At 43.1% G+C, this 12,703-nt stretch overlaps 1 protein-coding gene across 2 annotated transcripts in view; it reads left to right on the top strand.

Annotated features, from left to right (window-relative positions):
• Positions 1-12,703, top strand: part of FECH (ferrochelatase) — a 303,513-nt gene that overhangs the window by 247,394 nt on the left and 43,416 nt on the right. For both annotated transcript variants that reach the window (XM_086960443.1, XM_086960442.1), the window contains 2 exons: positions 1,593-1,700; positions 3,111-3,275. In XM_086960443.1, coding sequence (XP_086816569.1) covers positions 1,593-1,700; positions 3,111-3,275 — 273 coding nt within the window. The remainder of the gene's footprint in view (positions 1-1,592; positions 1,701-3,110; positions 3,276-12,703) is intronic.

Raw genomic sequence — 12,703 nt, 5'->3', positions numbered from 1 at the left:
CAACACACATATCCTGTGAGCCTACAGGATAGCTTACCAGGGCCACATGGATGTGAGGATTTGTCTCTGCTGAATTAGAGTCACATTTTAGCGGTCTAAGCCACCTCTGATGGCTAAATGGAGAGCGTGAGGGCAGGTAGGTTTCTACTAAAAAATCTCTACCCTGAGAACACCTCAATGAAGGCTCCTCAACGGACCTGGAATGCAACTCCTTAGTTCTCGGCTCAATCCCATTCTCTGTTATGAAGTGCCTCACATACGGCTTTCAGTCCGCTCCAACCCTAACATTCGGTGATAGCTGCACAGCATGGATGGCTCTAAAATGCTCCTGAGTGAAAGCACACTCACTGCATTCACGTAGACAAACTCCAGACGAAATGCAAACTCCAAGGCATACTAATCCCCCAACTACTCTGAAAGCATAATTGCAGCCAAAAAAAAGCTAATGCACAATCCAGCTCCTGCCTAATTTCATTGCTGCAATGCAGCTCCCAAACACAGAAATCCAGACTGCGTGCCTTCTACGCGCTACACATTTGAATCTTTTTTCCAATTGTTTCCCAGACTGAAGTTGCATATGCAAATACAGTAGGAAAAGTGTTTTGACTGTTTAGGTGTTTTTAACATTCCCAAAGGCCAATCTCTGTATTCGTCCACTTTCCCACTTCTTACCCAAATTACTGTTGCGGAAAAGTATGGCCAGTGGTTGATTTTTTTGAAGAATTAATTCAAAATCACAAATAAAAATTTCTGTAACTAATGATTCAGTGAAAATCATGTTTTACATTCGACACCAAGCAGCCAAGATGTTTTTTTTTTATCCCTTATACACTTTATCAAGGCTTTGGTCATTACGGTTCGACATTTCATGTGTTTGTGGTTCTTGAAGACGGAGCTTTGATCTGGCCCCATAGTTATTAGGCATGAGTTAACATATCTGAAAACAAAGTTTATCTTCATGCTTAGTCTACTGATAGGCCAGTTTATTTGATCTTCAACACAGTGTGATGTACAGCGATGAACTTTTTTATCCTTGTGGCTGATGTCACCATTGGTGCAGAAAAATATAACCTTCCCGTCTCCTGTTTGTGCCCTCAATATTATGTATTTATTTGGCTATTTATTTAGTAGCAGTTTTAGGGCGCAGATGTGGTTCTGTAAGGGCAGCAGAGCACTTTCAATAGAACATCAAGATGTAAACCAGACTTGTGAGGTTATATGTAGAAGTGGGGATACTTCCATAGTTCATAGTTACTGCGCAGTGAATCTAATCATCTGGCTTTCGTAAACTTCTGAAAACTTGGCTTTTCTCTTAATGTGGCTGTGGTGTCTATTGTTTTACCGCTGTTAGCTCTGGAATGCCCCCCCGGGTAGCTGTACGCTTAATAAATGCTTTTTTTCATTTCGTTTCAATGAAGGCGTATATATTCAGGTCAGGCATCCCTTGAAGAATAGAGCACAGAGTGAATGCCTAGGATACTAATAGTGCAACAAAGAGGCGATAAGATAATATTTTTTGAAGTAACTACTGCAGTACTTGCAAATAATTGGTAAAACAACACTTTTAAAAATATCTCCATTTTGTGCAACAGGTAGTGAATCGAGGGGATCCTTACCCACAGGAAGTGGGTGCAACCGTCCAAAGAGTTATGGAGAAACTTGGCAATTCCAACCCATATAGGCTTGTGTGGCAATCCAAGGTATGTCTTATGTTTTCGTATGAATGTAGATGGTATGGATAGATGAATTTGAAATGAGCATGCTACATGTGTATTGCTGTGCAAAATACTCAGGTGCTTGGTGCCTGATTTTCAAAAACTCAAGTGACCTGAACATCAAATGCACGATAGCTGCAAGCCATATTCAGTACTGCTTTGGATTGAACCTTTACCACCCAAAACCTTTCTAGAGCCCATCAGAAGTCTGGCATCAAGAATTTTCACCACTCTTGTAAACAATGACTTCTTCTGGATTCACCTGCACTTTACCCCGCTTGACCTGTCTTCACCTCTGTAAAGATCTTCACATAGAAACCACAACCCACTTAACACAGTTTACTCTGAGCCTGTGGCTGTTGTCCACTGTGAGTGAAACAGTCTCCAAACCCCACAAAATAACTAGTGCACATTATGGTGGTTTGTACAGTGGTCTTGGGTGTTCTTTTAACCCTTTCGATGCTGATGACGAGCTCAGCTCGTCATCACCCACGGGTGGCGTGTGCTGATAACGAGCTGAGCTCGTCATGTAACGCGGCTTTTAAAAAAAAAGCCGCACAGCGCAAAAATCGCCGCAGCATCGATGCGGTTAAACCAAATCACACAAGGGGTGGGGGAACAGCGGAGGTCTCAGTCCGAAGTGGAGGTAAAACATGGGATCAGAAAATGCTAAATGCCGGGGGGTACGATCCCTACGGTAATCGATTATACTTTCCTAGAGCTGCAGAGAGCCCCACCAGCTGTCAAAGCTAGTGCAATGCTGATTTGATTCAGACATCCTAAAACACATATACTTTTCGTCACTACCACTATAAGGTATGGGTCCTAGGCTTTCGTTTCCTGTTTGTTATATGTAAAGCATGCTTGTGCTTCTGTTTGTTTGATTTGTTTTTAAAACCCTATTCATTTCTTGGTATATAAGAACAACAATCAGATCAATGCACCAACATACTTTTGAAAAACTTGAGTATTCAACAACTTTTAATTAGGCAAAAATATATAATTGATAGAGTAAGGACACGTTGTACATTTAGCTATTCTAGCATAGACGTGAAATAGTGAGATGTGAAATTTATTGTTAGTTATAGTAAAGTACTTAACATATTGCCTGAGTATCAAATATGTGAACCTTGAGAAAATTGTATTTTCAGGTGAAAACCCTAACAGTCACCAGATAACCATTTTGACGAACGTTACCTAGCATTAGGGTTTCAGTTTGTTTGAAACAAATGTTGTCATAATATTTGAATTGTTATTTAATTCTAGATACAAATTTTTCATGTATAGCTAAGTGCTTTTTATGTTTTTGTTGCATGGCAGTCATATTTTTTGAGGATCTGCTGTTTTAATGGCCTCTAACTCCAGGCTTTTCTTTTTACACTCACTAAATTTTAGGTCGGTCCAATGGCCTGGTTGGGGCCACAGACAGATGAAACCATTAAAGGTCTTTGCGAGAGGGGAAAGAAGAACATTTTATTAGTTCCGATTGCTTTTACCAGTGATCACATTGAGACGCTTTATGAACTGGATATTGAATATGCTCAAGTTTTAGCACATGAGGTAATTATTTTTATTAACAAACCTATAGTTGATAGAGGTTTACTGATTCCTAGTTTTCATGAAGCCCCAAAGCCATTGTGCACCCCTGTCTTCTTACCGTACAACTTAATTCGAATTTCCGTCCTGCCTTATAGCTTCATAACATTAAAGCTTCAAATTTGAACTACTCTGGATGAATGATATGAATGAAAGGGCATTTGTAAAGTGCAGTATTACTTCAGGGGGTGTCCTGTTGGTCTGCACCTCTGCCGTCACTACATAGAAGATCTAAGCAGTTAGTCCTGGTTAAAGAGCCATGTCTTCAGTTTTTTTTCTTAACTGAGAAGTGGCTGTGATGCTCCACAGCTCAGGGGGTAGTTCATTCCAGGCTAGAGGCCTTAAAAAGAAGAAGGATCTGCCATCTGTCCTAGAGTACCGGATCCTGGGGATTTTCGCTAAAAAAGCATTGCCTGAGCAAAGGCACCTAGAGGGGACATAGAAACGAATCCTTTACCTGAGGTATCCAGCACCCGTCTAATTAGGGGCCCTATGGACCAGGAAAAGGTTCTTGAATAAGACTATATTTTTTATAGAAAGGCAGTGGAGCACCTGCAGATGCTGGAACACGTTTGAACTCCGAGGCAGTCCCCCAAAAATTCTGCTGCATTGTGGACCACCTGCAACTTCTTGGTGAGATAATCGGGCAGACCCAGATACAGTATTTAATATCATAAAGGCTAGATTATGGTAATGCCTTGTATCACCTGTTTCCTAGCTATGAAAGATAAAAGGTTTAAAAAGCGTTCTTAAAATATGCAATAGTCCAAAACAAGCTCTGACTTATGAATTCACTCAGTATAAAGGAAGGACAATCATCAAGTTTGTGTCCTACATTTTTTACTGAATTTGCCTGGTGCCACAGAAAGGGGGTGTCAGCTAGCCAAAAGGATTAGCATGTTTCCTGGGCCTTCACTGTATCCTGATGAAACTGTATCTTCATTATTCCTGTGCACACTTCTTGACATCCCTGGAACACTCCTGCCACTGCCGAAAAAATATAACTAATAACCACTTGAAATTGGAATCTGGCATACTTGCCACTTGTCGGGATAAAGGAGATTCGGATTACGATTCTGGATCTCATTTGGTTGACCCTTATTGTGGGGTATTTTCCAGAGCTGCTATACATCTATTTCAGTCCTTTAAAAAAAATTGTTGAATACTCTACTTGATACTTGAAGCCCTGATGAAGTTCCTTTGGAAAGGAACGAAACGCGTTGGCTGATGGCCACTTTTACTCCTATTACTAATAAACAAAACTAATGGACTTACACTGATGTTTCTGAGATTTGGATTGTAACTAACACAGGTTTTCATTTTTCTGAGTTTGATACACTGAGGACCACTGAGTTGGGTAAGAATGAGCCCTATTGTTTCAGTCTTAATTAACTGCTGGTCTAAGGTTACAAATACAATGTAAAAAAAATAACAAGTACAAATGTGTATGCATGTTTGGATCTATTACATGCGAAAAAGGGTGGTGAAATGGAGCGAGCCACTTTTTCACACGAGAGGTGAGGAAAGACTGGAGTCTGCTGCATTCCGAGAACCATACCGAATGGCTATCCTAGGCCCCTGCCCTTCCATCTTCCAGAGCTTAGGCTTGGCCCCTGGGAACGGAAAGGAACACATTCCAGAATAGCTGGGTAGAAGACCCTGGCTAACTAAGCCACTTGGAAACACTTTTCCTGCTAAAGCTACTCTTGTACAGGAATGTACAGGAATTTATATAGCGCAAATCACCAAGCGGTTTCTAAGCGCTTTCTTAGGGAACCCGTCCTGGTATTCCCCTGTGAGATAACCCCGGCAGGATATCCGCAAGGTGAAAGCCAGGCATCCGGCCGCGAGGGGCCGTTGTGGAGATTAAGCAAGCTATTGCCCAGAGTCGCAGACTGTGAACCCGTGAATCGAGTAGGCACCGGAGCGAGAATTGTCGAGTCCATGGACATTTTAGGACTCAAGACCCCGCCGAGCCGGGAATTGAACCCTGGTCCCGGGCTGACCTCTGCTTCCAGGTCTGCCTCCTCTAACCAGTGAGCCACACTTCTCCATATATTAAGTTCTCGTAGGAAGGAAGTGAACAGAGAGTGAGTCTAAAGCTGGTGTAGGGATTATTTCAGCCCTGTGTTTTAATTTATAGTGCTCAGGTGTTTTTCTATTTTAATTAGCATTCTAAGCATTGCTTTTCACTATTTGTTTATGCTGTCTTTCATTTTCCAGTAGCCGTTTTTCTTGGCAAAGAGCTACTGGACTCTTTCTCATGCCTTTCCTTTAGGGATCTGTGTTTCATTTGTTTCTATGATAATGTTTGACTCCTATTCCCTCAGGTTAAGTACTGTCCACTGCCCTTGCCTTGGAAGTAGGCCTAGTGATGTTAAAACCCCATGCGGAAGCAAACTGAACTGCTTTTATTTTTTTCCCTGTATTTTTTCCCTTGTATTTATGGGTGCCTCATTGCACCACTCGTTCTTATTTTAGATTCTTGTTTTAATTCGTAGCACTCTGGCACTTTTAATATTTGAATCATTTTTTTTATCTTTCATTTTCCTAAAACTGATTACCTGGAGAGCAGCTTCTGGGCTCCATTTTCCATCTTCCCATTGGCTGTACGTGTCTATGATAATAGTTGACTGCTCTGCCCTCGGGGAAGGTCCCATCAGCTCCATATGAAAAAGTCCAAACACTATTTAAGCCTAATACATAATATCTGTTGTAAAGATACGCACAAAAGGCACAACTGAACGGGCCAAAAGCAGGCCCATCTGCACCTATCCACTCATCCGCCAGACAAAGGGCTGGGGTGTCTAACTATTCCAGCTCTTTTGATAATACCTTGATACAAAAGTTCAGAGAACAGATCTTTATTTTTCTCACCACACCTACTTGGGTGGTGGAAATCCAACTAGCTACACGTTTTTATCATCTTCCACCAACTCCCTCTTTCACATGGCTTCTTAGACGTTTCTTATAACTTTTTGCATTCTACTCTCTAAGTTTGACTTCCCTACTACTTTATTGCAGTGCGCCTCATGGTAAATCCTAGTATATCAACGCCTTGTACCATGTGCTTTTGTCTCATTTACTGGCCTCCCAGGCCTGCTCCCAATTTAGCTGCCTCTTTGTACGACCTATTGACCTTATGTAGGAAAGTGGTTTTTCTGTTGCAGGAACACCCCCCCCCCCCCCCCCCCCCACACACACACACACACACATTTTGCATGACACTTGACTTGATGTGCCCTTTGTCCCTGCCAATCCGGTTCCCTGGCCTGTATTCTTTCCCAAAACTGTACCTTTTTTCCCACAATGGGCTTATCTCTGGCCACAAGTAGGCCCCTTGAAAAAGGTACCATGGGTACCAAGGGCACTGTAACCAGGGAAGGCCTCAAAAGCCTGCAGCACCTGTTGTGCCACCCTTAAAGGCCCTGTACCTAAACACCCACATTTTGCCATTGCAGGCTGTGTTTTGGTGCAGAGAAAAGTGAAAAGTCTACACTTTGGACTGGAGAATTGGCGGGAAAACCAAACTACGAGGAGAGGTGTGCCCACGGTTGCCAACTTCACCCCTCAGGTGGGGGAGGCGAGGGGAAGAACATGTCTTGGTCCCCTCCATCTTGAAGATGAGGGGACTCAACCAATTGGGGAGAGGCTCATGCCCCATCCCAATAGAGGGTGGCATAAAACGGGGTGTACCCACCCCAAGGAAAGGACATACACACCCCTTTAACTCCCCTAAATTAAGTATTTAGGGGCAACCCTGAATCTTGCCTCCTGAGGTTCGAGGAAGAAAGAAGGACCAAAGAGCTGTGCTAACCCAGGAATAAGAAGACACCTACTGCTTTTGCCACAACCCTACCGGCCTGTTCCGACTCCAGCCTGCCTACAGCGAAGAAACCAGCTTGTCCAGCAGCCACCAAGAGAGAGGAGGACCTGCCCTGCACTCACCTTACAGACTCTGTTTCACGTGAGCTCCAGATTTGCTCAACAAAGACAACAACACCAGAATCCGGATTCAGGCCACTCCAAGATTCTGCACCCGACGCCCATTGCTCGAGTTCGAGTGGGCCAACACCATGAGAAGGTCTCCCCAACGATCCTGACCTCCTACCTGGTGATTCCTGACCTCCCTCAAGCTTCATGACAACGCCTGCAGCCTCAAACCGAAAGGTTCCCCTGACCACAACCAGAGCTGGCAAAGAAAACCAAAGTCAAGACACCCCTGCACCTGATGCCCCACCGACTGTGTTCAGGCACCCCCCAAAAACCTTCAGGAAGTTTCCCTGCCCGAGCCTGCAGCACGTTTGCCAAACCAAAGGTCACCATTGAGAATCGCAGGGTCCCCGACGTCTTCTTGGCACCCTACTCCCGGCTACCCTAGTGCTGCTGGTGGTGCTGATTGTTGGCCCCTGCAGTGCTTACATTAATCCCAGGAGCTTTGCTCCCACTCCTGAGTGGCCTGCTCGTAATCAGTCCCTAACTGAAGGCCCCTTTAGCCCCATAGGCTAACATTGCACCCCTGCACTCTGCACCCGGCAGCCCCAGTGCAGCTGGTGGTGCAACTTGATTGCCTACCTAGACCTTGGGGAACCTTGGTCCTAACACCCAAAACTTCCACTCGGAGATGTTTACTTACCTGTGAAACTGATAACTAATTTTCTCCCATAGGAACCCATGTTATTAGTTTTTGCCCCTAAAATGTTTTGTGTTGAACTGTGTTTTGTATGGAGGAAAAAGTCATTACAACTTAAACCACAAAAAGTCTTGCCTTGTATTGTGAGACCCCTTGGTGTTGTATCTAAGCATTCCACCCTAGTAGTCCCAAGTAATCTAAAAGTAGTCTACACGTAACTTGTGTAATGTAATCTGCTTTTTGAATCAATACTAACCTGTAACTATTGCCAATTCAACCATAACTGCATTTCTTTGTGAAGTTTTGCATTTGAGAGTATATCTTGCTTACCTGTGCCACGTCCTGCTTGGATCTTAAAATAAAACTTAAGTATACCTTTTTATGCTTACCTAAATGGTATGGATTCAGTCTCTGAGTGTGTGCCATCAGTCTTGATTGAGTGAATACAATAAAAGCTTAACACACCCTCTGGATAAGCCTAACTGCTCACCCACACTACCACAAAGAGAGCTGTTACTACTTACCTAATTTAGCCTCCGCTGTACCTCTGGGAACTCCCTGGACTCTTTTATATACTATACAAAAGTAAGGTATAGTGTGCGCAGAGCAATCTTCCTACATTGGCTTCTTATAATTTGCTTATCACTTTTCGTATTCTCATGATCAACTCTCTTAGGGAGCATACGCTGAGGATTGTGATTTGATTTTATAGACAAACCCAACAATGTCTATCCTAATCCAGTGTTGCTGTGTGTCATCTTGTCAATCTATTTAGTAAGCTTTACCAGATGGCAATAATATATATCCCGCTTGATCAGCCTTCTTGTTAGAGGTGCGAGCAGAGGCCACACATCAAGGAGATATCGACTGCCCTAAGGCAGTAATCTTGACCTGTAACGGCGGGACAGGCTTCATTCAAGTTTCTTCTACGGGGGCGCTGGTATATGAATGAATGGAAGCCACCTGGTAAAATAAATGGAGAAACGAGTTGCAGAGATATCTCAGACCCTAACCCTGAAATTGCCAGTGAATTTAATTTGGCAATGAAACATGTCGGTTTTTAATTGAGTTGGCACACAGCAAGGAATAAAGATATCAGAGAAATCTGGTATACCTAATGGTAGGTATACCAGATTTCTAAGGTAGAATTTGGTATCCTTGGAGGGTCACTAACACAGAGCACACTTATTGGTTGTTTTGTTTTGTTTGTCCTGCACGTATATATATTTTTATGTTCACAGTTGGCAGTCGATGATGAGAGCCTTAGGAGACAGGCGAGTACCAGTCTGTCATTCCCTCCCATGGTGTTACTTCCGTGAGGCACTGCCAACTTTTTTCACACTTTTTCCTTTCTCTTGTTTCTCCTGCAGCATTTCCCTTTCGTCTTGATAGTGTCCTACCTGATGATAGGGCGTCACAGTTACCACAATACCATATGTTTTTAAATATCAAATAGTGCGTTAAACTACTTTTAAGGTGGTAGTGAAAAGTAATTCACCGTGGGTACCACGCTAAAGTATGGTGGTGGACATATATCCCCATACATAATAGGGGCAGGTCCTTTGTTGATATATAGATGTTGAGTGGGGGGCGACCTGTTTAGTAACCCTTTTTCCTCCTTCGGCTCCTTTATGGTCATAGGGTGGCAGCCTAGCCATTGTCTCCAAACCCCATATTACTTTCTACAATTTGCATCCCACCTTCCTTCTGGTATAGCACTATCTTCTACCATGTGCTTTTGTCTCATTTACTGTCCTACCAGGCCTGCTCCCAATTTTGCTGCCTCTTTATACGACCTATTCCCCTTATGTCCTCCAAGTCTCAGTCTTTACCGATTAGGAGATTCACATTTTTTGAGCTGGGGACAGACAAATTGAGTAAAGTATATAACTTGGTGGAATACTGTGATGTTTAAGTCTTCTTATAATCTTACTGTCGTGCCTTAATTATTAATGCTTGAACTGACTGTGCTCTTTTACTTTTTAGTGTTCCTTGTAAAAGCGTCCCTGCATTACTGTGAAACCTTTTCCCTGATATCCCAGATGTTAGTCTAAAGTCACCAGCACCATCCTTCATCTTGCTTTGGGTTCTGGTCTTGTGATCTCTGCTGACCCCTCGTGTGCACACATTTCTTTTTTGTAGTAACTGACTTCTGACACGGACCTATTAGCTATTGATAATTAAATGCATGTGAATAAATACTCAAGCGCACCCTGATAACACAAGGAGCTGCAATCTTTAAAATCACTTTGTAAAAATGCTGAACGTAGGTTGTGAGTAACCTTATGTGATCATACACAAGAAATATATAACGCAGCCAGAAAAAATACAAAGTGCCGCCTAAGACACCTTACCACCTTGATTGTCAAGATAATTACGCTGAATTGAACTCTTCAGGAACGGGTTTTAAAAAAGTTCCGAAACCCACAAATCTTGCTAGCTGAATTTCCTCAGTTCCAGTATGTGAGGACTATTCTTTATTTTTTCCACGTTGAACAAAGGCACTAGTAATTCATATTTTTATCTTTTGTACCTTTCCATCAATTACTGTTTTTTTAATATCTGAAAGCTTTTAATTATCGAACTCATATGTCTGCCAGGACTGTGCTTAATTCTTGTTCTCATTTGGATTTTTGTCCAATGTAAAACTTGTGACCAAACACTGTTGCTCGCCTTACCACGGAAATGTGCAATACTTCTCGCTGCATCCATTCCTCATTCCCTCTTGTTCGAAAAGGGCCATTGCATTACAAGTCTATCCTTATTTGCTTGCCAGTGGAGCCCATTTCCTTCATTCCGTTTACAGCCAAAATTATTGTGTGTGGTTAATGAACATTCTTATTTTCTCAAATGCCGCTCCTTGCTTGATGCAGCATAGACCAGTTTTCGAGTGTTTAATATGCATGTGTTCGTGTTGCTGGTCTGTATCATTTTCGTGTGCTTCTTGACTCGGATAGCCATGTACCCATGGTCCGAAGGAATAGTATCCCAACCCATTGATCACTGGGAGAAGCTGAGGTGAAAGTTATGCTTTATGCTGGCCAGCCCGATTGACAAGAAGCAGTGGCCCTCCCCTCCTCTCCAATCGATCTACATTTTGTGACTTGTGTGGTGAGTTCCTCTTTCTAGAGCCCATCATACTTTAATGGCCCACCATACTTTAATGCCTACATGACTCTGGCTGTTTTGCTCAGATCCTTCGGCACTAATTTTACTGCTCTGCATTTAATGCCCAACTTTTCCGATTGACTTTTCTTCCTGCCCATGCCTCACTTGATGAATGTCCACCAATAACTTTCCAGTGTTGCAAGGTGACACCATGCAGTTTTAGCTGTGATCTCGCTCGTGAGGATGTGATTACATCTGGCCATACGCTGTGCTGACTGGGACTGTTTTTTCACATCTCAACCTGGGTCCTGAATTCCTCCCAGGCTTCACCTACGAAATTCCTCAGCTTTGACACCAACCGTGTCAAATGTGCCCAAATGTGTCGGGGTTTAATTCATGTTGCAGATGCCGAAAGAAGATGTCCTTGTCAAATCCACATGACAATTGCACTTGTCAAGGCAGTCTGTTTTACCTCCAAAAGCACAAAAAAAATTACATGGCGGAGACATCCTCTTCTTCTTCTTCTAGGAAACAGTCCTGTGCTCTGGATCATTTGGAGACCCAATGGTATTCTCCATGCCAGAGTTTCTGTGGTATCTTTGTATTCTCTATGCTATCCTTCTCTACCTCTATTGGAATGTTCATGTGATGCATCTATCAGAATGTTGGTGATCTGCCTGACAGATTACAGTTGGCTGGGCTGAGCACCATGTTGGATGCTCCTGGTGGGGTCTCTCTATATAACTTGGAATAAAGCATCTCTGAATTACATCATCTCTTGTGGACATTTCATCATTACAGTTTCACCAAAATCGAAGCTTTTTTTTCTTCTGATTCTGAAGCCGTAACTACGCCTTGCAAGGACTAGGACTTCAAAGAGGATGATGACTCCAAAGCGGCTAACCTCCCACCGCCTCATAATACTGATGCTGCCCTTTGTGGTGCTGCATAATTCAAGGTCTGGAAACATCCCCAGAAGCGAAATCTGTTCAGTGGTACGAAAAGCAGCTGAAGAATTGGAACGGACTCTGCCCACTACTGAGACAAAGGCTAGCATTTTCCAAGAAATATTACAACCCTCCTATACAGTTTTGGCGGCTCTGCTACCCTTTAACGAGGCATTATTGGAATCAGTTTTGGCTGTCGGAGGGTAACCCTTTCTTTGCCCACAGGAGAAATGACTGAGTCTCCTTCTGGACATCCAGAAGGAGCCTTGGTCATTCTCTCAAGGGAAGGGTGCACCTTTCCCTTGAGAGTCTGGTAGTCCAGCCTTCTTCTGCTAAGCTGAATCCAAACGCCTTTCCTACTGCAAACATTATTTGCTTTTTGGTCCACTATTTCATGTTTTGTGGGAGCAGGCAAAAATGATTGTCATCTGTATCCTTGACAACAGAAAAAAAGCCCTTTTAAAATGTGTTCATTGACGTTTTCAACACATCCAAACATATCCTGAGGTGAAGCTTAGATTCTGTGGACAGAGTGGCTTGATCTATAGCTAAATCTGTTACCTACGCTGCCACACTTGGGTGCGTTCCACTGGCTTCTTGGGTGACGTCCAAGTAGCCCTCATGAACATGCCCCATGACAGTGAGCAGCTGTTCGGAGAGACTTCCTTGTGTGTCCAGAACAGCCGAGCCATATCATTATCACA

The sequence above is a fragment of the Lissotriton vulgaris genome, chromosome 3_1, assembly GCF_964263255.1.
Source record: "Lissotriton vulgaris chromosome 3_1, aLisVul1.2, whole genome shotgun sequence".
In the NCBI taxonomy this organism is placed as follows: Eukaryota; Metazoa; Chordata; class Amphibia; order Caudata; family Salamandridae; genus Lissotriton; species Lissotriton vulgaris.
Note: the sequence above shows the minus strand (reverse complement) of the source record. Positions and strands in the feature narration are given on the sequence as shown.